Genomic DNA, 24,848 nt, shown 5'->3' with positions numbered 1-24,848 from the left:
CTTTCATACATTTTCCTGTTACAGGCTCTTTTGAAAGTGTGTTTGAGTGATTCTACTTGTCTGTTTTATCTAACCAGAGAGTAGCATGGTAAAAGGCCTGCAGATATTACTAAAGGTGCCCTTTTTGCTCGTAAACATTTTACTGTACATACTGAAACACACTTTTTTGCTTTGTATTTTCTTAAAATTACTTACTGCCCCAAGGGAAATGCCTAAATGGACGTTCTGCATGATGTTTTTCTTATATATGTAAGATCATTTTATTTTGTCTGAATTATCATCTAAGTTTACTTTTTAATTCCTGAGGGTTATCAGATGATCATTAAATCTTGATTTTCTGTCAGGAAGAATTAATAATCTTGACTTCTGAGTTAATTTAGAAGCAATAGGGGATTGGAGTCAAATATTTGAATACCATTTCAGTGTTAAATCAGTTATTCATGTCTCAACTCTAGGCTGACTGGTAGATAAAAAATAAATTCAATTCATAAATCCTTCTTTGCATTTTTTTCCACCTCCTGTCCCTCAGCTGGGTTAAAAATGCATATGATTTTGGGTGGGGATTGCTGTTTGGGTGTCCTGTCTTTAGAACATCTTTTCATACGAGTTCTGATAAAGAACTTATGTAGTCCTATGTGTAGATCAAATATAATGCTATATTAAAGTTTAAAATATATTCAGTAGAATAAAATAAAAAATTGGTTTCTGATTGAATTGGTCAACTTTATTTTAAAGGAAAGATAAAGGACTTACTTTCATATTCTAATACTACCTCACAAGGAACGGCCACTTAACTTTAGAGCCAGTGTTTCTTATTATCTATGACAGTATTTTGGTTGAGTAGATACATTTTAATTCCTCAATCACAAGAAACTCTGAGAGAAAAAAGCAATTAAGCTGCAAACATTTAAGAGATTTTCATAGTCTTTTTCACGTTTTATGCACTTTTATGTCTAAGTATCAGTGAATATAGAGCCATGTTATCCCTGCACCTTATAGTCTCTTGTAGCGACAGGCCAGACTTCTCCTGTTGACACGGTATAGTCATCCCCCATGGATCATGGCTTTACAAGAGGCAGTTTTATTCTCTGCTTTCTTTATTCTCTTTATTTAACTTGTGTGTGCTGCTACACACCACTTAATGTCCTACCTCGATGCATAAAATATATTGCATACATTGTAAATGTACATATATAGTACACAATGATAACAAGCAGGTTTACTAGAAGCTACAGGAAAGTGTTTAGTCAGAAGGTTGAAACCGTACTGGTTTACTGTTATAAAAGTTAGTTTATGTAGCTCATTTTGCTTTCCTGCAGGCAATGCATAGTCTTTCTATTTAAAATAATATTTATACTTTCCAGAACAAAAGCTATTTTTAATAATGTTTTGTTAGTTTCATGACTTTTTGTCTGTTATGCCATTCAGATAAAGGGCACAAAATCTCAATAGACAAATATTGTTTGTGTGGGAGCAGGAGAATTTGATGTAGTTTCACCTCAAATCAGTTTGTTTGCATTCCAGGCAGGACTCATTAGGGTTTTGACATCCATGTATATTCGAACTTTGTGGGCATATCAGATGACAGCATATTACTCTTTTGTATCTTTTGGTAGTTCCTGTCTTCAGTTCTGTTTTGGATATAATTCTACCGTAAACAAGGGTTTTCTTTGCAGATGCAGTTTTCAGTGGTGACTGATAGTTATGCAACAACTGAAAGCAGAATCTAAAAGATTATCACAACAGTTTTAGACAAAATAATTTACCAATTCCTGGAAACTCCACTATAAGCTTAGCATATGTCATATATTTACAATGAAGTAAAGCTGAAATTACTTGTGCTTCATGTTTTCAGACCATGTACACTAGAGAGCCATCTGTCAATCAATCCTGTCCTTACAGATACAGTCTTCGCTATAATAAGGCCATAAAAAGTAACCAAAAAAAGTCACCGAAGAAACCCACCACACCATCACCCTATACAGGTTTCAGTTAGCAGAAATCTATTTCCTCTTGGTGTTTCACAAAGAAGTCAGTGCTTTATTGTTTTCCTTTGGTTTCTTTTAACCTGCTAATTTCCTTCTGTTTCCCATGCTGACTCTTCTCAGTTACGTGTCGTTTTTCCTGTGGTACGCAACATATAGAAATGTCAGTGACATCTCAAGAGTTTGTGAAAAGTTGCTGCTCTTCTTGGTATATTCTTATTTGCTGTTAGAGCAGATTCTGTCAGTATTTTGTTTTGTTGGTTAAATATATCAGAAATTGAGGCATAATTAAATTAATGAGGGATAACTAAGCTTTCTCAGTCTTCCATTTTTCTCCTGCCTTCCGTTATTACCCCTGCACAACTTCCTTGCTGGGCTTTTAGTACAAGGTGATGGGAGACAATCTCAAGAGCTTATTCTTTCTTTACTTTTACCTAATCCAGGGAGGCTGTTCTCCCCACTGCAGTCCTGACTCGAGTCCCTTGGGCTGTCTGTGGCATGGACAGATGTTTGATGGCATATTCCAGAGTCTTGGTCCATGTGTTCGTTGCATCTGCATCTGGATACATAGTGTTCCTCTGGGCAATATGAACAGAAACCCAGAGACACAAGCCAGAAGTGACCTGGCTTATTCTCTACTGGGTGCCTCAAATGGAACGAGTAGGAAACCTCACTGAGGGATGCACCTGCTCCGCAACACCGATGTGGAGTTGTACCTAACTATGGCTGTTGTAGTTATGAATAAGTTAGTAGCAATATTTTACATCTATTAAATTGCGAACCATTACAGATAGTTTTGTGCAGTCAGGAATTCATCAGGCAGCAGGAGTCCTAGTTCTACCGTATCTTATCACTGAGTCCTCTGAGAGCAGTGAAGATCCCCTATCTCTAACTTTTGTTTATTTTTGCAATATATGCTTTAGCCTGTGGGCATATGTTAACTATTTTAAGAACGAAGCTAAATAATAGATGTTAATTTATTTTAATTATGTACAGTTAGTTAGGAAGAAGCCTCACTGAAGAGTTCTGGCTTAAGCTTTGAACAGATTAGAAAAGATAAATTGGCAAAACCCCCTTTTCCTATTTGAAAAATATTTCTGCAACCAGAGCCTTGGCATTTAGAACTGCTAAGAGTGTGGATGAAAATACTAATGACAAGCCAAAAATAACTGCTGTTAATACTTATTTCTGAAGCCCTGAAATGTGCTTGCCGAGAGCTGGGGAGTTGATAGGGTGTGAGAAAGCTTTGGAAGGGCTTTTGGAAATCATCTAGTGCAGCTTCCTGCTTGAAGCAGGAATATCACCACACTAGAAGGAATCAACTGTGATTTGTCAAACCAAGTCCTAAAAACCTGTAGAACCTCCTGGGTAACCCATTTTAGTGCTGCCCTGCGTTACTAGTGTGGAAATTTTTTTCCTAACATTTAAGCTGCAGGTTTGGACTGCTGTCTCTTGCTTTACATTCTGCCGTGACCAAGAAGCATTTGACTCAGGTTTTGTGATGAACCTTCAGGCAGCTGCAGATCCCTCCTTGACCCTTCTCTGCACAAGAGCAAACAAGCCCAACTCCTTCAGCCTCCTTATAGTTCATGTGAACAGTCATCTCACAGATCATCTGAAAGAAAAAACAAACTGAATTTTCATCCTTTCATAAGGAAGAAATATAGAGGCTGTATGGTACAAATGAATTTGGCGTTTTGTACAAAAGGTAAATTTTGCAAAGGCAGGGGATTGGAGATGTAAGAATCAATTGTTTTAGTGTATTATTTGAATATGATCAGTATTAGTGTTATAGATAAAATTTAAATTCTGTAGGATAAGACTTAATGTTTAGTTACATCACTTGTCACTTACAGGCGGGGAGATCTTTAATTGCATAAAACCAGACTGGATGATTAAGCAATTTTCTGAGGAAAAGAAGGAAAGACAGCTTAACCACTGACCAAACTACTAGGATTAGATCCAGAATATCCGGGGCTAAGCAGTGTGCTTAAATACTGACTCTGTATTTGACCTTGGATTTTTTAAAGATACGTAAAGTTGACTTATCCTTTTCAAAAAGTTTCAGGAAAAGTATTAAAAGTTGTTCATTAGTCCATGTTGGTGTTTTTCTGAAGAAAAAAGGGTTTGGTTCTTCATTTAGTCCGTTTATTGGGACTTAATTCGAATGTTATTTTTAGGATTTTTTTGGGAACATTTTCAGACCCGTATTTTTTTATTCAATGCCCTACTATGAGAGTTTTTTAAGGAAGAATGAAAATTTACAGCTAGTTTGAAAGTGATTTGCTCGTAGTGTCTTTAAACTTCAAAATCATAATTGTTTTCATATGTTGATCAATAGTCAAAGGACCACATGTGAACAGTAACATAGATGATGGTAATTTTTACTAGTTTATTATAAAGCTTATGAATTTCCAGATGTTGTACAGGTAGTCATTACCTATGTTGTAAATAAAAATCGGAAGTCTTGGATATCAGTTATTTAGATTAACTATTATATATTTTTTTCTAGTGAGACTTTGCATATTGAAGGAAATAATAAATAGTTTCTTCAGTGCAATTAAGGCATTTTTATTTAAGGTGCCTTCTGTGAACAGTCTTGTAATCATCTGTATGGGATATCAGAAAAGAAAAGGGGATGATTTTGGAGTTTTTTTTGAGAGGCACTTTGTGATTTGAAAAGTTTTCGTAGTCCTTTTGCTGGACTGCCAAGCAATTGCATCAGTCACATCAAACAACTGTGACTGAACATACACTGATCACGATGCAGAGTGACCTTTCAGTTTGCTCATCATTAAGCTGAAGTTACTAGACCTTTCAGCCTGGTGTGGGTTTTTTTTCAAGGCACCCTGCTGTACTTTTCCTGTTTAAACTCTTGAATCATTACCTATCTTAAGGATCTACTGTACCCTGAAGGTATTGTGACATTTTACTAATTCTTTCCCCTGGACTTTCTAGACGTTACGGCTGTGTCACACTGGGCTGGACTTGAAGTACGTAAGGCTTGTTTTTGAACTCTAAGTCAAAACAAACACAATATATCAAATTGCAGTTAGCACTTTGGCTCTTTTTTACTGTTTCTGCATCTGTGCTGTTCAAAGAGCATTTAAATGCATTCTTGTCAAAAATTTTAAAAGGGGCTATGAAAACACATACTTCAGAGCATTTATCATCCTCATTGATTTTTTTTTTTTTTCTCCTTCTGTATTGTAGATATTATTTTTGGCCCTTTGCAAGCATACTGTTTTATGAAATACGTATTTGCCTTAAACTGCAGTCAGTAGTATCTTTGGAATACAAGTGGCAAGATTTGCATACCTAGTGAAAAAATCTTTGCAACAAATTGTGTATTAAAGCTTTTGAAAATAATTCATTTGTAGTTTGCTTTTCCATTTCTGCAGAGTAGAATATTCTAAAATCACCGATATAAATTTCACAAAATTAAAAAAAAAATTTTTTTAAGGTTCTCATCCCTACAAAAAAAAAAATGAATCTGTGGAGTTGACTTTCTCTATCCAAAGCCTGGCTAACGTGGAACTCAGGTTGTTAAGCTGAAATTTAGTCTGTCTTTTGTCTACTATTGTTTTTCTTGCTATTTTTAATTGAAATATTACGTTAGAAAACACAGGAAGTTTGCTAATTGATTTTTTCATTCAACATAAACAGGTGATAAGGTAGTTTTAGAGCCTCAAAATATAATTTGTTCTTTAAGTTCACATCATTTCCTTGAGTATCTAGTGCAAGAGAAGCACTTGGATATCAAGAATTATCATCAGTGTTCAGCAAAGTCTCAGTCCTGTTTTGTAGAAAGTGCTGTGTAGAACATGTAGTTAAAGAGAATACAAACAAAAAAGATAATGTGTCTTTTGATCAGAAGTTTAATTCAACAAAGCAGACTTTGTGTGTTTGAAATCTGATTCACTCCATTCTGGTGGACAATGGACAACCTGTTCATGATTTTTGTTGCTTTGGCTTTAGAAATTAAAAGGAAATGCATGGAAGAGGTGGGTGATGGCTAAAAGGCTGCACTGTCTAGTGAACTGCAAATAGGTGTAAACCATTAACACACTAACACTTTGTTATTTGTAAAGATGAAACTAGTTCAGGCATGAAAAAATATTCCCTTAAATGGAACTGAAGGAGCTTGTAGTTAAAACTGTTTACATACAGCAAAACATAGTTCTAAAGGACATTGCCAGCTTTGGGAAAAAAAAAAAAATCTGATTGATTAATGTTTTTTTAGTGGCATTAAGGATGTATTTTTCAAATAATTTTGTCTGGCAGCAAAATCTTTATAGGTTTCTATTCTCTCCCACTCTAGACAGAATCTCCTGACTTTATTTACTTCCACTTAAATTCATAATTTGCTTGTTTGTTTGGTAAACCTAGTTTTGGAGTGGTACTGTAAACTAGATTTCTAAAAGGGAAAAAAAAAGTTGAAAAGAAAAATAATGTTTCTTTTGTGGCATAAAAATTACTTTCAAGGCTAGAAGACATCTGAGAGTAGACATGGGATTCTAAATTCTATTCCATGTGACAGTGAAGATTACCTAACAACCTTTATCCTTATTAGCAATCAAGTCCTGTGTGTTCGGAAGATGCTTAAGGCCAAAGTTTGTCCCTGAATGACTTGCTCGTTTTTCTGCAGTCTCAGCAGTGACCTGTTCCTGCCTCTTCTGCTGCCTCATACCCAGCCAAGCTACCCTTGCCCTCCCCTTCCCTTCTGTTGCTTCAGTCTGGAAAAGGGCTAAGAGCAGAATTTAAATTCCAAAACCTCCCTAAGCATCTTTGTATAAGGTATCATTACTGCTTTCCATCCAACCCAAGTGACTATAAATATATTTCTTAAAGTTTTACATTCACACACATTGCATGAGCTATGGGCTGTTCTCGTACCGCTGCATCAGGATAGATAAAAAGACTGAGTGACTGTCTCTTTTTCTTTGAAGATACAGAGTAGCAGGGGAATGGTGTGATGCTTACCTAATGTTGTGGATACCAATCAAAATTTTTGGAAGCAGGGCTGTATAACCATGTTCTGAAAATACTTGGAGGGAAAAGCAGGTAAAAGTGAAGCTGATTCACCTACAAATTAAAGCAAAACCAGAGGTATGGGTAGAGTGGGCTCAGTGTGGAGAGAAAGTTGAGGGAAGACTCCAAAAAGTTTTCAAGAGTTGGTGTAATAATTATAGTATCCCCACCCCCCCTGGTTTTTTTTCTGTCTTCATCACTGCTGGAACCAAGAAAGTATGTTCTCCTGTAATGTGATCAGGTGGGGGAACATATTTAACCAGTCCTTTGCTGTATCATGTGCTACAGATTCTTGCTGATAAAAACATAAATAAATGAGAAAAGCATCTAGTGAGTTTATTAGCTGAACAAAAAGGTGAAGTACAGGGTTCCTTATGGTTGTCTATGTTACCTAGAATTTGTGGTTTCTAGCTTGGGCAACAGTTGAGAAAGTACTGATGATTTTCTATTCCTGCCCTGAATAAATCTGCTCAGTAGTTCTCAGTTCCTGTTCATATTTAAATATGCAACTCATTATCAGTGCAGAAGTTGGAGTATGGTATTGGTGTTATCTTAAAGAGAATTTTAACGTAGTGTAGGTTTAGTATGTCTGGGAAGAATAACTGATAGATAATGTATCAAGGAAATTAATAACTGACAATGAAGTCAGAGAATACAGGATGCTTGTGAACAATTTATATGAAGGGGTTTAACTTTCAGAAACAATGCAGGAACCAAGTGAGACTTGAAAGCAGAGAACAGCAGTTCTCACTGCTTAGTGCAAGTGGAGAAGTGTATGATATTTTTCCAACACAGTATAGCTGGAGTTCTTCAGAGAGCAAGAGGGGCAGTAAAGCCTTAGAGAAGCCAGACTGCATGGCAGAAGTCAGCAACCAGGTAGGTGTCCATGAACAGCAGTTCTGTATTATCTTAATTAAGATTAGGTGACCTGATAAACTTGTATAATGGTAAAGCGGGCGGAGGGGAATCTGTTTAAATAAGATCTCCAGGAAAACAGGCTGTAGACTATTGCCAGAAAATTTTGGATGAGTGTATTATTTAAATGAAGGTGGTCATGCCTGAAGTTATGAAAGACTAATTTTCTGGTGCAGTCAGCACATTACTATAATTTTGCTTTCTTAGCATTCATGTAGGTAAAAATGTTTTTATTCATGTTATGAGTGTTGGCATTAACTATTTTTGAACCAAAATAATAGTTAAAATCTCATGGAAAAATACTTCTTGTTTAACTTGTTCATCTGTCACCTGGCTTTGAATCGTAGTGTAAGTTAATTTCAACTAAAAGTCAGCATAGAAACATGTAACAAAACATTTCAAAAAATTTGTAAGCAATACTAAGATTTATCACTACCTGAAAAAACAATGTCTGTCATTGTGAACCTTGATATTGCTTGGTAATTTCCTAAAAGTTTAAAACTCTGCTATTGAGAGGTTGAAAGATGCCAATTAGTTTTTAATTTTTGACATTTGTCCAAAGAGTGCGACACTTGTGAGTTGTAACAAGGTATCATCTGTTAATTGGTGACCTCAAGAGCATTCTTGGTAGAAATAGCGGGTTGAAGGAATCTCAGTCAGTTAGAAGAACTTAACTTCTTTTTAGCTCTATATTGTTAATTTTTCTTTAAAGTCAAGTGAAATTGTTATTTAATGCTTCTAGAACTTGCATTGCAAACTTGTTACGTATTCTTGTTACTAAATAGGATGTATTCTTTAGTGTCTGTCAAACCAGACCTGGTCTTGCTTTTAATATAGATTATAACAACTTTTTAGGGCCCCTTCTCATAATGCATAAAACAGTCTATCAGCACCATTATAGGTCATTGTTTAGTAAAGGAAGGGTTTGTAATTATGCATCTGGGAAAGGCAGAAAAGCTTGACTTCAGAAAGATGTTACAATATGTATATAGGCATTCTGCATCTGGATCAGTTGGGTCCACATTTATATTGTTCGGTTTGGGTGTGTTTATTTTTTTATTCGTTTTTGTGGTTTGTTTTTTTGGTTTCTTGGGGTTTTTCTGTTTGTTTGTTTGTTTCCCCTAAATGGGGATTAATTTAGATAGTCAGACTCATTTGGAAATAAGATTTTTGCCCTGGAGTTTTTCAACCTGTTTTTAAAAAGCAGGCAATAACAGTACACCTAAACATCATTGACATGTTAGTTTTTGCAAAAGGGATGCTAAGGCAGTCCCGAAATACCAGCAGGGTCTTAGGAACCATCCCAATCACAGGTGTGGTGCTGTAATGACGTGCTCTCCCTGCCCTTATTTCTCTGAGCTCCTTGCTATACGTCAGAAGGAACCACGCTGATGGGGAAGGGATACGCTGGCAGATTTTGCGAGCAAAATAGATCAAGATTAAGGAGTGATCAGGTGTTGATTTGGCGTTTCCACTGGCCTGAGTTAGTGAAATAGAACAGGAAACCTTAGAAAATGACACTCCTCAGATACAAGTAGTAAAAATAATAAATAAAATAATAAATAGAAACTATGTTGAGCTCTCTAATGAAAACTATTTGCCCTCTCACAGTATTAACTGCTTCTGTACTTTTTTTCTTTATGTGAACATAAAGGGTCAAATTCTGCCTTACGTGAGCACTGAGGTCTCAGGTTAAATCATAAGGGAGCTGTCTGTGCTCAGTCAAGAAAGAAATTAAACTCCTAAGTTCCTAAATGTTATTAAACTGTACCTCAGAGTCTGTCACGTAGAATCTAAATTACTTTCTTATATTAATTCTTTTAATAAGCAACCATTTCACATGGACATAACCTGCATATGCCTTCATTACAGCTAATTTATAGTAAAAGTCGCATGCAGTATCTAGTTATTCTCAGCTGGGGAGTGTTGAAGTAACAGGTAGTGATGAAATCGCCTTGCCAGCCTCAGACAGGAGTTTTTCTTTAATGTTATGTGATGAAGGTGCAGATGGGCATGGAAGACTGCAGCCTGTGCCAGCCGGTCATATAAGAGTGATGTAGTTTTAAGTTTTCTCATAGCATATTCAATTCCATTTAAATATTGCAAAATGCTGAATTGTAAATGTTAACCTAGCCATGAATAAAAAATGCTGATATTTTATTTAATCAAAAAATAATTATAGATAGTCTGCCTTTATTGTATTATTTAAAATATTTCATTTTACATGTAGACGACAAGTTATTGCAGAATGGGTTTTTTTATATATATAAAGAGAATTTGTTTCTGATACATAAAAAATACAGGAGCCAGACTTCTGCAGGCTACAGGGAAAATTGTTTGCTTTTGACAAGGGCTGTCAATTCTTGGAATGTGGAGAAAAAACTATGGTAGCCAGTTTACAGGAAACAGCAGAAAATACTTGCTTTTCAGGAGTGTTATTTAACTCCTGTTCTGAAATAAATTCCTGTATGGAAAAGAGAGCTTTCTCCTTTTCCCCTGTCTTTGAAATCATCACTTTCATGTTCTATGCAAAGAAAAAAACATCTGTGCATGGGAGATGTAACTTCCAGTATTTAAACTGCTAAGGGGTAAGACTGCGCAGTGGAGTAGGGTGATCTTACCGAGATCAGTGTGTTCCTATGACACTCTTTAATAAAATATTGTAAGAAATAGCTAGAAAGCTTCGCCTTTGACTTTCATCTGGTAGGTTTTGATTGTAACTTTGTGAAGGAATTGGTATTGACTTCTATCAGGCAGTTTTGGAGAAGAGGTGAAGAGCCTTTTCTCTTGACTTTCTGTATGTTTTGTCAAATCGAATACTTCCATTTGAAGTGCGAAGTGAAGGCTGATGTCAAGAAATGCCTTCAGCACAAGCTGGTGCTGGTCTCTCGTGAATTTCTTCTTTCTTAAAAGTATCAGATTAGATTGTAAAATGATGGCAATCTAGCTGGACATAAACACGTTTATTGCAGGCTCAGCAGCCATTACATATCATTAGTGAAAGGAGGCAAGGGGCAAGGGGACCACTTTGATGTCAGTTTGATTCGTTTTAAGGACAAATGCATTCCGATGAGAAGATGCTAACTTTATGGCTGCTTGTGTACTTGAAGGTCAGAACCTATTACCGTCTTTATTTCTTTGTCCTATTCGTAACCTTACACTCAACATACTTTCAAAACAAATACACATTGTAAGAGCGGTAGTGTTAATAGGGGAGCTGGGAATAGGACATTTTGGAAGCCATTTTAAATTACATTATTTATGAAGAATATGGTTTGTTACCATCAGACCAAATCTGTTCAAAATGTGGATACATATTTTTGCAATATTACACTCTTTTCCTTAACGGTAAAATAGTAGGTACAATTGAAATAGGTAAATACATCTTTTACATCAGCAAATCTGTCCTCTCTGACGTGGAAGGGGTTTTGTCAGATGATCTAATTTTACTTTTGGAGAACTGCTGATATTGTGTATGTAGTCATGAAAGGAGAGAGACATTTTCTGTGTTTTGAGGCTTGAGCTTTTTCCTTACTGAAGCAGACCTAGTTTATTTACTGTGATTTGTTTCACCCTCTGATTCAAGAGATATATCTTTTGCGCTGTACATGAGTTGCAATAAAGGTTACAAATTAGAGGTTCAAGGGAAAATATCTGAATAAATGTTGTTTTATTGCAGTGAGTCTATCTTTCTGTTTCTTTACTACTGTTACTTAGACCTGACCTTCTTCCAGGATCTGACACATCACATCACACCACACATCTTGTTCTTTTTTTGAGTGTGTTATTTTATGAGGTACTTTCAGTTGTCTCATGTAGTTTAAAACAAATCATATGTTCATGTCTTAAATGTTTCACTAGTCAGAATAATTAAGTTGATCAGGTCTGGGAGCATTGGAAGGAAAATGGGTCACTGAAGCATTCAAGCTCTAATGGGAACCTGAGTTCATTCAGATACCAAATGTAATAATTGCTTTACACCTGTATACACAGTCCCAGCGAGCAAGTTCATATAAAAGGTTTAGTGGTACATTTTCAATACTCTGTTTCAAGGGAATTTTAGTACTCTTTTTAAAAAAAAAAACAAGTTGTTTTGACTTTTTTCGACTTTGTTGTTGTCATTGTGTTTGTGTATCAGTTGTAGTTTAGCTGATTACTCATCTTTATGCACTGGAAAATATTTTCGCATGAGAATTTCATACTAGAGGTATGATATGAGTAATGCCTTGCAAATCACGTTTAATAGCAATCAGGAAAAATACGAAGGCTATCACCTGAATTTCACTGCTTTGAAACAATTTATTAACCAGGTTAGAATTTACTGTGTACAATTTAACAGTGTTCTAAGTCTGAAACTCTGAGTTTATAAATGGTTGTGTGTGTAGCACAGCGTAAGGATTGCAGAGATACTCATACCCATTGCTTCTTGGAAAACGCCATTTCATAAGGTAAAAATCAGCATTGTTTTGTGAGATTGTGTAACAAATGAAACAATCATTATAACTTCTCAGTTTAACTAAATTCTGTGACAAATCTGCATTGAATGTCTGTGGCACAGATTGTCACAAAAATTCAAGTAAATTTTATGACAAACAAGAGTGAAAAAATACTGACTAGAGAAATGACAGCTATTCATAGCAGGTTTCAGTGAATTCCAGACTCAGATGCTGGTCACAGCGCTGGTTGTTATTGGAGAGGATTTGAACTGATGCAATCGTTCCTCTTCATCATCTTTTTATTTTCCCACCTTTATAAGTTTAGTTCTCAGCTGAGAATTCAAACTGAAAAAGAAATGGAAAATAGCTGTATATGTGCCTGCATTGTACTGACATGAAGGCCTATTTTCCTCTGAAATTTTAAAGGCCAATTACCCTTGCAGGAAAGGAGAAAAATAGATTGATTTGTCTTGTAACCCCTGAGGCAGGCAAGTCTTGTCTCAAACTAAGGCTTTTCCATTGCAACTCTTGTGGAAGAGCTTTCAATGCATATCCCAAGTGATACTATTAACAAAGCAAGCAAAGTCAAATTAAAATATTAAATAGATCATTTAAAGGTTTGAGGAATCTTAACTCACTGAGACAGGTCAGGTTTTGTTGGTTTGTTTTCGGAGGTTTTTTGGAGGGGTGTTTGTGTTTTGGTTTTTTACTTGTTTGCTTATTTTGCTGCTGTTTGTTCATTATTTGCTGGAGTAAGCAATAGTAAATTTTATTTTAAGCAGATCACTTGAAAATAGGGTTTATAAATCAATTTTTATTCTATAAATACTTCTATTTACTAGATATTTTACAGCTCTAAATAGGGTAAGTGTTTATATCCTTAATGAAATTGTGATACAGACAGTCGCCTCCTAGATTTTGGTTGCAAAAGTGCTGCTTTTAGTGTGTTCCCATTGACTGTGGTCACAGTTGGGTTGCACTGAGCTGGTTAAGTGTCATCACACATGTCATTTAACGTTTAAACTTCACACATTATTCATTTTTAAAGCATTTTTTGTATAACACATAGAACATAAGTAGTTTTTCTACTGATGTTCTGCATTTTCATGCGACTCAAAGGCTACAATTAACGGTGCCCAGCAAGCTGGGTCTGAGTGACAGCGGGAAGATTAGACATGTCTTTGTTCCCTTTTCATCTGAGTGAAACCCCTTTGTGTCAGGACTTAACTACTTTAGCTCTCCATTTTTCAGACCTGGCTCTGTACTACTGTGCTTTTGGATATTAACAGCTTTTATTTAGCAAGTTAAAAAGATTCCAGACATCTACATATCTTGTCAATGAGGAATTGTGCATGTAGGCTGGTCTGGGAACCTTCTTAAAATGAAGGTACTGTGGGTTATCTAAGTGACTAACACTTTTGATGCAAATATTTTGAAACAGAGTATGTATCTACATACAAATCTACCTTACCTGAAGGCTTGTTATGTTATGCTGAAAATGTTGGCACTTGTGACTTTTGCAGATAGCTCAGGAGATGTGTGTGTTTCTATGTTTTTCTGAGGAGGAACCAGACGTCCTTTTAGGTCTATCACAATTCTCTTGAATGGTTTTTCTTCCTGTCCTAGAAATCTTCTTAATAGCTGCGCAGACCCTTTTATTTTTTCTTCTTCCTTATTCTAAAACAGTTTCTTATTCTTCAACACCATTTCTTACATGTCGATATATTGGTAAAGATCCCACTAACCATGTCAATAACATAATTTTTAAAATATTAAAAGATCAGCACGTGATGCCTTTATAATTAATGTGTTTGGGCTTTTTTTATGTGCTATGTTGTTTTGAGGGCTTAAAAAAATAAACAAGCAAAAAACTACAAACAAACAAAAATCACACACACCAAAAAAACACCTGCTATTTCTTTGGCCTAAGGTTAAGTTTCTTTTTCTCCATCGTAACAATGTATACTGTGTATATGCTCAGGTTATGACTCAACTTTCAAATAAAAGTCTGGGATTGGACCTAAACTAAAATAAAACAGACTGTATAGAATTTGACCTTCACAGTGACATGATTTGCTTGAAATCTCAATGTTTTCTTTGAAATTGCTGCTAAAATAACCGTTGTGTCTGTCATTTAAGTTTGAATGTCAAGAATTTGACATTCTGTTTAGTAAAAAAAGCTGAGAACAGGGATGTCTCATCACTTGATCTCTTCTCATTTTCGATTACAAAAATATCAAATCCAAATGAATGTAAAATGACACAGTGTGATGGTTATAAAGGGTCTGGTTCAGATTTTGCCAGGCATGTGTAGGGTGCCTGTTGAGTGTTTAAACTGGCAAAAGATTAAAGGAAAACATATAACTGTACGATTTCCCCTAACTCAGTTAGAAAACTGTTTTATTTGCTTGTTTCATCTATTTGCAATAATGCACTTTTGGAAAGTTTGCCTGTTTCAGAGAGTGCTTTCTGAGGTGCTATTTTGGTTGCATTTCTCTCATAACTGATTTTTACCCCTTGCTATTTTTTACATAGGCCACACATTTTGAAAGCTTAATTTGAAATCAAATCTCACAGAGATGGACTGAATCTTAACAGAATTGAGGTCAGGAGAGCCATTTTCTCTCAAGGTGCTATTTCTCAAAAGGATTTTCTTCTGGACACCCACAACAGTTTTGAAGCTCTTAATTTCCTTGAGTAGCTTATTTCTCAGTTGGTATTCTCTAATAATGTCACAGGTACAGGCCAGGCAACACAGAGAACAGTGTGTTCAGCTGTAGCTGTTAAAGAGGTGCTGGAGATTGATGGGCTTCCCTGCTGTTCCACTCTCTATACCAGTTCTGCTTCTGTCTTACGTTCTATCAATTCCAATTTCCAAAAAGATTTACCGTTCATTGTTGGTAAGCTAAGCTGATGAAGGTGCAGGCAGTCAATAAAGAAAAATAATGAAGTTAATTCTTGTCATGGGTTGCTCTTTAAAGCAATTGTAATACGCTGTTACATAAATGACATTGTAACATGGCTTCGGTTTTCCCTATGCAGAGATACCTCAATGAGGAAACTACATACTACCCAAGCTATAAAGTGGTTTACATTTATTCTACCTTGTCCCAGTTTTAATCAATGACACTATTTATCTCTGTCAGAAATAAAATGACATTTGTAAAGTGCAATTCAGATTTCCACCTTTTCTAAAGGAGAAATATTGATGTCATCAATATCACAGAGGTAGTGTTTGCTCCTCGCATCTCTTGTGACAGTATCTCCATTTAAAACATTCTTAAGTGACCAGCTTACTCATTTTTCGTGTAATCTTTCCATGCTAATAGGAAATTATCTTGCTTTTCTGATTGTTTTCCATGTTATATATGTTTGTGATGCTTGCTGAAGTACCTGGGACTGTATGAGTATTTTCCCTTGGGCTGCTCATGAAAACAAGATGTGTTTCAGTAGGATTTCTCAGTGAAGAAAATTTTACATGAATGAATAGATAAATATTTTATGTAAATGCTTTAATTGATTCCCAAAGGTATAGCTCATACAAATTCCCTTACAGCACGCATTTCTCCATCTTTTGCATTATTTCAAAACCATGGAATTTTAAATATTTTATTCATTGTTGAGTGTTCTACCTTCATATAACCATTTTCAAGCCAACTCAAGCTGGTAACTTCCTTCTCTGAGCGTTAAACACCTTTTATTCTTGTCAGCTGTGGGAAGGTTAGTTCTTTCACCTTGAGGTGCTTAGTCAGGAGGGAAAAAGAGAAAAAGCTCATTTCAGAGCTCTCCTCACTGGGGTTGTGCCCTCTAGCATGTACTCCAACACAGCATTCACTAGCTGAGCACGCAGTGCTGTACACTACTCATCTTCCAAATTCAACATTTTGGCACTATTTTAAGCTCTTATTAATGTGATAAACATAGCATCTATTAACTGAGACATTGTTTAAAATACATGGTGTTCAGGTATGAAGGTCTTGTGACCACTGTCTTTGAAGGAGGCCAGGTGGCTCTGGTAGTGCACATTCCTGAAACCCCTAGCATTCTTTTTAGCCCACATTCCTACAACATTTAGATGTTTTGTCTTCTGCATACAGATTAATGTTTCAACCTTTTGTTTTTAAAAAAGGTGAAAAGTAAGTATCTGCACCAGTTATGTTTGGTTGTTGGTTTTGCGTGGTTTGGTGATTTTGTTGTTGGGTTTTTCATGCTAATCTAGGGGTGCTGCAGTTATTTACATTTGGGAGGAATTTAGGTAGTCTCCTGATGAGCACTCTAGGAATGTCTTCATGGAAATAAGATTTCAGAATCAGTTTAGTGTTTGATTTGTCTGCTATAACTAAGGCTCAAAGAAGCACTCTTAATGCTTCAACTCACTGGAAAAAAAAAATTAATCCTGGGCAGGTAGTCAGCCAAGGTACCAAGCCCAAGGTAGCAGTTTCTAATACATTTACAATTTCAATGTAAGACATGTCAAAATAAAACTTTTTTTTTTTGTGGTTGTTGCAGGATAATACAAATTCTAATCAAGTACCTTTGAGGTCTGTTTTTGTAGACTCTGTCTTTTTCTGTTATCAGATATCCCAGTCTCATGACTAGTCCATTCAATAGCACAACATCTATATTATTCCTAGCATTGATTGCTCATAAAAACTAAGGTTTATAATTAGGAGAGCACAAAGTTACTACCTGGAAGAGTGGATAAGAGGAAAGTGAAATGGAAAAGTCACTTAATCTTAGTAATGCAGTTCTGCAAAATATAATTTATTTTTCCCCTAATATAATGGAGTTTTATGTTGATAACAAGCTGCTGAGTTAATAAATCTGTTGCAGATATTGAGACTTCTATTTTAATAACAGAACTAATGAAGGAGCACTTAAGAAAAGGAGAAATACATTTTGCAGAGTATATTTTTTGCAGAAATATTTTCCTCTCCCCTACCAATGTGTTTTTAATTGATTGTAATTTCTAATGCTTTATATATATAAAGCATAAGGGAAAACGTCTTAAGGGTGAAGTTGTTGAATTCCATAAAATTAAAATACATTGTCTAAAAATACCAGTCTAGATTTTTGTTGTTGACTTTGTGTCATATTATTTATTGCACTTATATACTAAGCTTATTGTGGTTTTGCCTATTTTTTTACATTACATTTTAGATTCGTATTATGTGGTGAATGATGTGTATGTATCAAAAGCACCTCTTCAAATGTCTCGTATGGTGTAGATATTATTTATTCCTGTCTGAGTACTATATTGAGTGCAGAAAGACTTGAGCAAGTAATTACTATTATAACAAAGTGCATATATTTCTTCCAGTGGAGGTGTAAAGTTTACATGGTCAAAATTACATCCCAGTATTATAAATACTAAAAAGGAACTACTGATTTGATTTCTCAGTATTTAATTGTATATTTACTTCATATAAATTTGATCCAGCTAGCTAAAAGATGAAGATTATTTTATGATATAAAAACATGCTTTGTTTTCCATTTTAATCCTTTGTTGCTCTACCTTTCACTGCTACAAGAAAAGGTCAATTCAGCTCTTAATCTATTTTTGACTTGTACAGTAGGCATCTCAAAATTGTATCAGGAAGTCTATTGGTGAAGGCACTTCTCCCCACTGAGAGCAACTATCACTAGACTCTTTACCATTCGCTGTTAGAGAGGAACAGCAGCACGTTGGAGTTGACAACTCTCCGTCTTGGGTTTTAGACAACATTTTTGTGCGTTAATTTCCAGTGCCTAGTGACACTGCAACTCATGTAGAGATTTATTCCCATGCAAAACAGATTGACTTAGGGTAATTTGAATACTTTATGCATGGATAGATTCATTAGGAAAAGGAGGCAAGGCAGAACTATAAAAAGAACTAATAATCTTGCTAAAGGAGCCATTAATTCCCTATAGCATTGGAGATACTTTCACTGAACAGGGAAAAGGAAGGTTGATTTTGCAGAGTCTGTGCAGTCTCCACAGGCATCCTGTCTTCTCTGACCAGAAACAGATCCCAGAGATGACTTTCTTTGTCTTCTCCAGACCCTTATTTGATGAGCTTGAACTATTTCTGGCTTTTTTAGCTTAGAAGAGAATCACAAAATTATTGAGGTTGGAAGAGACCTCAGGAGATCACCTTGTGCACCCCCTGCTCACGTGGGGCCACCTGGAGCTGATTGCCCAGGGCTGTGTCTAGACAGGTTTTGAATATCTCTGAGTATGGAGACTCCACAACCTCCCCAGGCAGTTTGTGCCAGTTGTGTCAGGTCCTCTAACCAGACAACAATGAAAAGACCCCAGCTGCAGTCACTTTGCACCCTCCGTTTACATATTTATATATAATACGTTGATGAAACCCCAGATTGGTCTTTGTTCCAGCCTTTTCACCAGTCTCTGGAACACAGTGATTCAGTTAGCAGCTTTTCCAAATAATGTGTTTCTACCTTCAGACGTGCTGAGGTCTCATGCTTTATGCTTGAACCTTCTGCCTTGACTCAAGTTAAGGACTCTGTCCCAGCAGTACCAGTAACATATGCTGTTATAGTCTGCTATGCTGGGGAAACAGAGCTAAAACGGCTCATTTGGAAAAAAAGCTGAAAAAGACTGCTTGCCTGCAGTTTGTCTGTCAGACTTTTTGCTTCTGAAATGACTGTTGTTTTAAAATGCTCCAGTACTACATAGGAGTTGCAGCCATAGACTGAGACACCCTGATGCTGCAGCAGTGTAGATACTGTAGTGACGCAAACAAAGAGCAGCAACCTGAACGTGACAGGAGAGAATAGAAGAGACCAGGTCCAAAGCAAACAGTCACTTAAAAAATAATAAAAAATAAAAAAACCCAACAACAACAAAGTGGCAGGACCATATTTTAAAAAGAAAGATCAAAACCTTCAGAAAACTAAATGCAGGTTAGTTTTCTGCCTCTTTTGTATGTGTGAATGCATATATTCATCGCTTTAAAATTTTATTTTAAAGGCATTTAGGAAACTGGCTGGTACTTCATGATTGTTTTCCTGTGATAGAGACATATTCATTATTCATTGCGATAATTGCTGTGTAATATTTTATACTAAAAGTTGTTCACATTGCACAATCAGGAAATGCTTAGGAAGGGGATGATTTAACTCTTCTAGTTTTTACTTTGTGTTAAATTATAGTGAACAATGTTAACACTTTTATACTTGTAACTTCTACTAGGCTTTTCACCACCACACTGGTCAGTGCATTCTCATGAAACTTGAAATGTATTTTTGCAGATCTTCTGCGCATAAATTGTTTATAAAGTAAGATTTTGCCCAGAATTTTAGTTATTTTGTGCTGTTTCCAAGGGGACTGTGTTTCAGGATTCTCCTAATGCTTTTATCACCTGGCTTCTCTGATCAAGAAAGTAATTTATTGCTGATTGCAGAACTCTTGAACTCAGTCTGGCAGCTGCAGTGTGAAACTTCTCTGATCCAGTCTCCTAGTTACTTATTTACATCTCATTTGAAATTATTTTCAAGACTGTTTGAAAACCTCTTGACATTGCATTACCCGTGTTTCAAATCTTATAGTGATTTGTTTTTTCTCTCTTTGTGTTACAGATAACAGACGAGTAACTTTGGAAAGGTCTCGTTCTCGCCACAGTGGAACTATTGCAGCTGTATGATTCTTCTGATGCCAAAGAATTAGTGAATTGTTTTATTTACAGTTAGATGGATATACTTTGAAAAGAGTTTATCATATGAATTGGCAATGATCATAAAGGAATACTGGTATTGATTGAAAGAGAAGGTGTATAAATAGTATGTATTTTAAAAGCTATTGCTAAAAAAAAAAAATCCACATACTGTATCTTATAACCCCAGCTACCAAGATCTGTAAACAGTGTTAAACAGCAGGATATATATCTTATTTTATTATGTTCTTTCTTTATTTGTTTTTTTCCACCCTATTTTTCTTTTTAAAGCTGGCAACTTACATGAAAGGAGTTGGGGATTTCTAGGTTATGTTTTATATGGGTAAGAAAATACAAATTTGTGGAAGAATACAGCTGTGGATTCTATTTGAAGTTCTGATTTGGACATGAAAGGAAAAAATAATAAAATTGTATGTTAATAAATTCAGAGATAAGCTGGTCTACATTATCAGAATCTTTTTTTAACCATAAAAAAGCAACACACAGCCCAAGTCAGGTTGCTGAAAATCTTATCTCAATGTAAAGCCTGGTGGTCTCCGCTATTTTGGCTGCAAGTAGGTTATACCACATATCTACACTTTTGGTGATATGATGATGTATAGTTACTTATCACTGCTAAAAAAAATAAATAAAACAGAGCATAGGATTTTACTAAAATTAAATGATATCAAGGGCAGAATATGTTTTAAATTGTATCTAAAGAGGGATTTTTTCTAATTATGCATTTATATATTCTTTATAAATATATTTGGGAGAAAATATGATTGTCCTATTTTAATTACACTCAAAATACCTTTGTGTAGGTTTTTAGAGACAAGCTACGTTATAAAGTTATTCAGAACTGCCTCTGAGTTTTTCTTCTGTGTCTCAGGTAAAATATGTAGCAGGATCTCTACTGGTGAGGTTTAGTGCTGAGGATTTAGCAGCTAAGAACAGGTTTTCTACCTGGAGCACTACATAGCAGTGATCAATGATTGCAGCAGTCTGATTTTTGGGGCAGCTCCTCCCGTTGTCCTGTGTGTCCAGGCCCCGGCACTGCAGTAGCTCAGGTGAGCAGTCAGGTCAGTCGCTGACACTGTGGATGTTCTGCCACTCGAGGGGAAATGATTGTTCCCTTTTCTCCCCACACTCTAGTTGAATGTACAGCCTGTTTGGTGTTCAGGTCAATCTTCACCATCCTTTTCATTAAAGGTTCATTGCTTATCTGGATGGGATGGAGGATTTTAAGCAGGAGTTCCAGTGGAACTACTCGTAGGTTGCTCAGCTATGATATTTAAATAAATGGGATACAATGTAGTAGATGACACTCGTTCTCAAATTATTATTGCTTTTCACTGATTGATGGATTAGTATCAATACTTTTATTGCCTGGTTTATGGGTAACTTTTTTCCTTTTCAATTTATATAAAGAATATTTGGAAGGTAAGGTGTCACATTGTTTTCTGTGCACAAGCTGCCAGCTCTAGAGGAGCATTTGATACTGAGGCAGTGTAACTTTGCACACCTGCTGAACCAAGTGTATCTGTACAGTAGTGCATTCTTTTTGCTTCTCTGGTAAGATACTCTTAAGACTATCTGACTAGTTTGAGATAAATTCTCACCATTTCAAACTACGGTGAACAATAACCAGTTATTGTAAGAAAAGATACAGCTTCTTTTCAGTCTAGTATTGAATTTTTCTTTTCAATTGTCTTCAAAGGAAACAGGGGTTTTGCCCATTGCTATATCTCTAAACGTAGGAATACGACTGAAGCCTAGTGAAATGTGTGCTGTCAATTAATAATCTTCCTAAACTCTTTGGGATTTTTGTTTGTGGTTTTAGTGTCAAACTGAAGAGTCGTATGGTACTTCAGGAAAAAACAATGCATGGAGCAGGTTTCCATCTCCCTGTTTATTAGTAAGAGATACAAACAATTATATTGTTTCATGCAAGGTCATCATCAACCTTATATTGAAGCGTAACTTTTTTAAATGGAACTAATAAATTTTCAGTTACAGAAATGTGCTTCATGTACAAACCCAGTTTAAAAGGATAAACTGCATACTATTTAAATTTGTACTATAATCAACAGCATATTAGAATTCGAATTTTAAAATGATCATTTTGGTGGGATTTACAAGTATTGGTATATTCTTTATACGGGAAAATTCAAAAGCTCACAACAGAATCTTTATATTGTAGCAGTAATTATTAGTGCACAAGTTTTTTCATTACCATGGGTTATATTTTTTTAAAGCTCCATGAAAGCTGACTACAGATTTTCAGGAACCAAATCACAGGGGGGGAAAAAATGGCAAACCCAAAACAACATCATCTGATGCTTCTTTTTTACTACTTTTTTTTTTTCATATTTGAAACATTTATGTAATTTAATGGACATATCTGTTAGAACAAAAGTGTCTTTCAAAGGAAAACTAGTTTAGAAGATAATTTATGTAAATATAGGGTGCTCGTATTTATGAAGTCTGAAATATTTTCTGAAATTGATGCTGGTCACTTTGTCTTTTGATAGTTTTTCAGTCTATATTAAATTGCAGATATTTTTAATGTTTTTATTATTGATCTAATTTTCAGAAGTGTCACATGTTTATCTAGAAGTGTAGAGGAGTAGCACCTTTTTCAGAAATGCACTTGCCTTATTTTCTAATTTTTAAAAATGAAATATATCAGTTAAATTATATTTGTATTCAAGTAATCCCAGAAAGAAAATTGCTGGAGGGTTCATACATAAATTTCTTGCTAATTATGTTTCACTATATGTCCTCTGAGACATGACGTTAACAATATACCAGCACATCTGTTTGCATTCACATTTTATCAGTTACAAGTACTGAAGAAATTTTTTTTTTATGATGTTACACTGTTTACATTTCTTAGTTTATTTAAGAGGAAAATAATCTTACCTTTGCAATGAATTGAACTAAATTTGCAATTGACATGGGAATGAAATGTTTAAGTCATATACAAATATACATCTCTGTTGCTTAGCTACTGGCTGTACAGATCAGAAATATAAAGACACTAGACATTCTTTGCTGAAGTTTTATGCAATTTACTGAGAAAAAAAAAAGTGCAACACAGATTGTCATGTATGTTTGTTTGTGCTTCAATGTCCTTTCCCAGCACATGAGTGATGTTTGGTTGAAGTGCTAATCGTATTATGAACTGATGCTAAAGCCAAAACAAAATTAGTGCTTCAGAGGGCATTGACTAACAGCTTCAGGAAGTACTCCCAGAAATACTATTACAGAAATTGTTCTGCTTTTAGAGAACCATGGTCAGTATGAAAAAATGTTATCTAAAATTATGTTATTTCTTGAAAATGCAAGCTTTCTTCTAGTTCCCTTCAGTAATACGCAAATTGTTATGAATATCCATATATTTTTGCATTTTTGTGTGTGGTATATGTACTACCTCAGACAAATGCTGTAAAAAAACGTTTTCATGGTTTCTATCCAAACCACAATTCATCAGTGACCTACTTTAAATTCATCCCATAACAGACAAATGGTTTGCAAAACTATGAGAATCTGGCTGATTTTTAGGTTTGGCTCTGGAAATCCTCCTATAGCTTTCATTAAGAAAATTTTGCATCATTCGGCTTTTGCATCCCTCAGGCAAATCCTGCTTTGATGGGTGAATTTAGTACTTCCTGTAGTGAGAATGATATAGCTAGTAAATATTTAAAGCTGGTAATAGTTATGTGGGAGCAAACTTACCTGTATATGTAAATTGCTTCTTAGCCATTAAACAAAGGCTTGGCTGAATTATACTTTGATGTTTGCATTGAAATTGCTGAGAGGTCAGGCATAACAAATGCTAAGCGATAAAGCAATGTACAGCCCACCTCTTATGTGCCATACTGTATTTGCCAGTTATTAATTTTAAAATAAGTATTGTAAGAAACCTCTACATCTCCTTTTCTGCAGTGGCTACACACATGCCCACGCATGCACATAAAATGTAAATAAATAAGTCAAAGCAGATCAAGCCAAATGCCTCAGCTTCAGGTGTCTCTATTTCAGATCACATATTGTTTTTGTGCCCAAGAGAGGGAGTTGTGTAAGCCTGTGAATTCTGCAGTCCTGCAAGCTGTCGCTCAGCACCCACTGATGTCATTAGAAGAACGTTAAAGGAGAAAGATTTGTTCTTGTAGTGCTTCTTTTAGCACTGTTTGAGGTGATACATATGCCACAGAATGTGAACAATGACCTATTACAGTTTAGTCAGTCTGCTGTCATGCACCATTTGGTTTCCCTTTTGGAAGTCATATGACTCCTGATGCAAAAAAAAAAATAAGTGACAAAACTCATGCATTTCTATTTTTAAACAGCTTTGTGTTTGTAATAAATATTTAAAATAGGAATTTGATGAAATCACAGCCTGGCCATTGTTAATCCATGTATTCTGAAAACTGTAATAAAGATATACATAACATGAATTTGCTAGGTGCACCAATGTTTTACTTGTTTATCCTGATTATTACCTATTGAGTTACCATCACCTCAGGATGTTTATGTTATATGAAACTATCACACTGATGTTATTTTAGCTTACTGACATTTTATGGATCTCTGCTTTTTTTTTTTCTAAGGTGTCAAGTATATTTGACTTGAATTTGGGGAAAAAACATGCCTTTTCCATTCGAGGGAGCACTTTAAAAACTAAACAATCAAAAAAAAAGTATATGATAAAAAAAATTAAATCATGGTGATACCATTTTATTTTTACAAAAATAACAATAAAAGGGAATCACTAAACAAATTACATGGGTCCATATTTATTTTCAGGGCTGGATTCCA

General features: G+C 35.3%; 1 protein-coding gene across 4 annotated transcripts in view; it reads left to right on the top strand.

Moving 5' to 3' along the window:
• Positions 1 to 24,487, top strand: part of DIAPH2 (diaphanous related formin 2) — a 210,732-nt gene extending 186,245 nt beyond the window's left edge. For all 4 annotated transcript variants that reach the window (XM_065846125.2, XM_065846124.2, XM_065846123.2 and 1 more), the window contains one exon: positions 19,951 to 24,487. In XM_065846125.2, coding sequence (XP_065702197.1) covers positions 19,951 to 20,015 — 65 coding nt within the window. In that variant the 3' untranslated portion in view covers positions 20,016 to 24,487. The remainder of the gene's footprint in view (positions 1 to 19,950) is intronic.
• Positions 24,488 to 24,848: the final 361 nt, after the last annotated feature.

Source organism: Patagioenas fasciata, chromosome 11 (genome assembly GCF_037038585.1).
Source record: "Patagioenas fasciata isolate bPatFas1 chromosome 11, bPatFas1.hap1, whole genome shotgun sequence".
In the NCBI taxonomy this organism is placed as follows: domain Eukaryota; kingdom Metazoa; phylum Chordata; class Aves; order Columbiformes; family Columbidae; genus Patagioenas; species Patagioenas fasciata.
The sequence above is the reverse complement of the archived record's forward strand: the minus strand, read 5'-3'. Positions and strand labels throughout refer to the sequence as shown.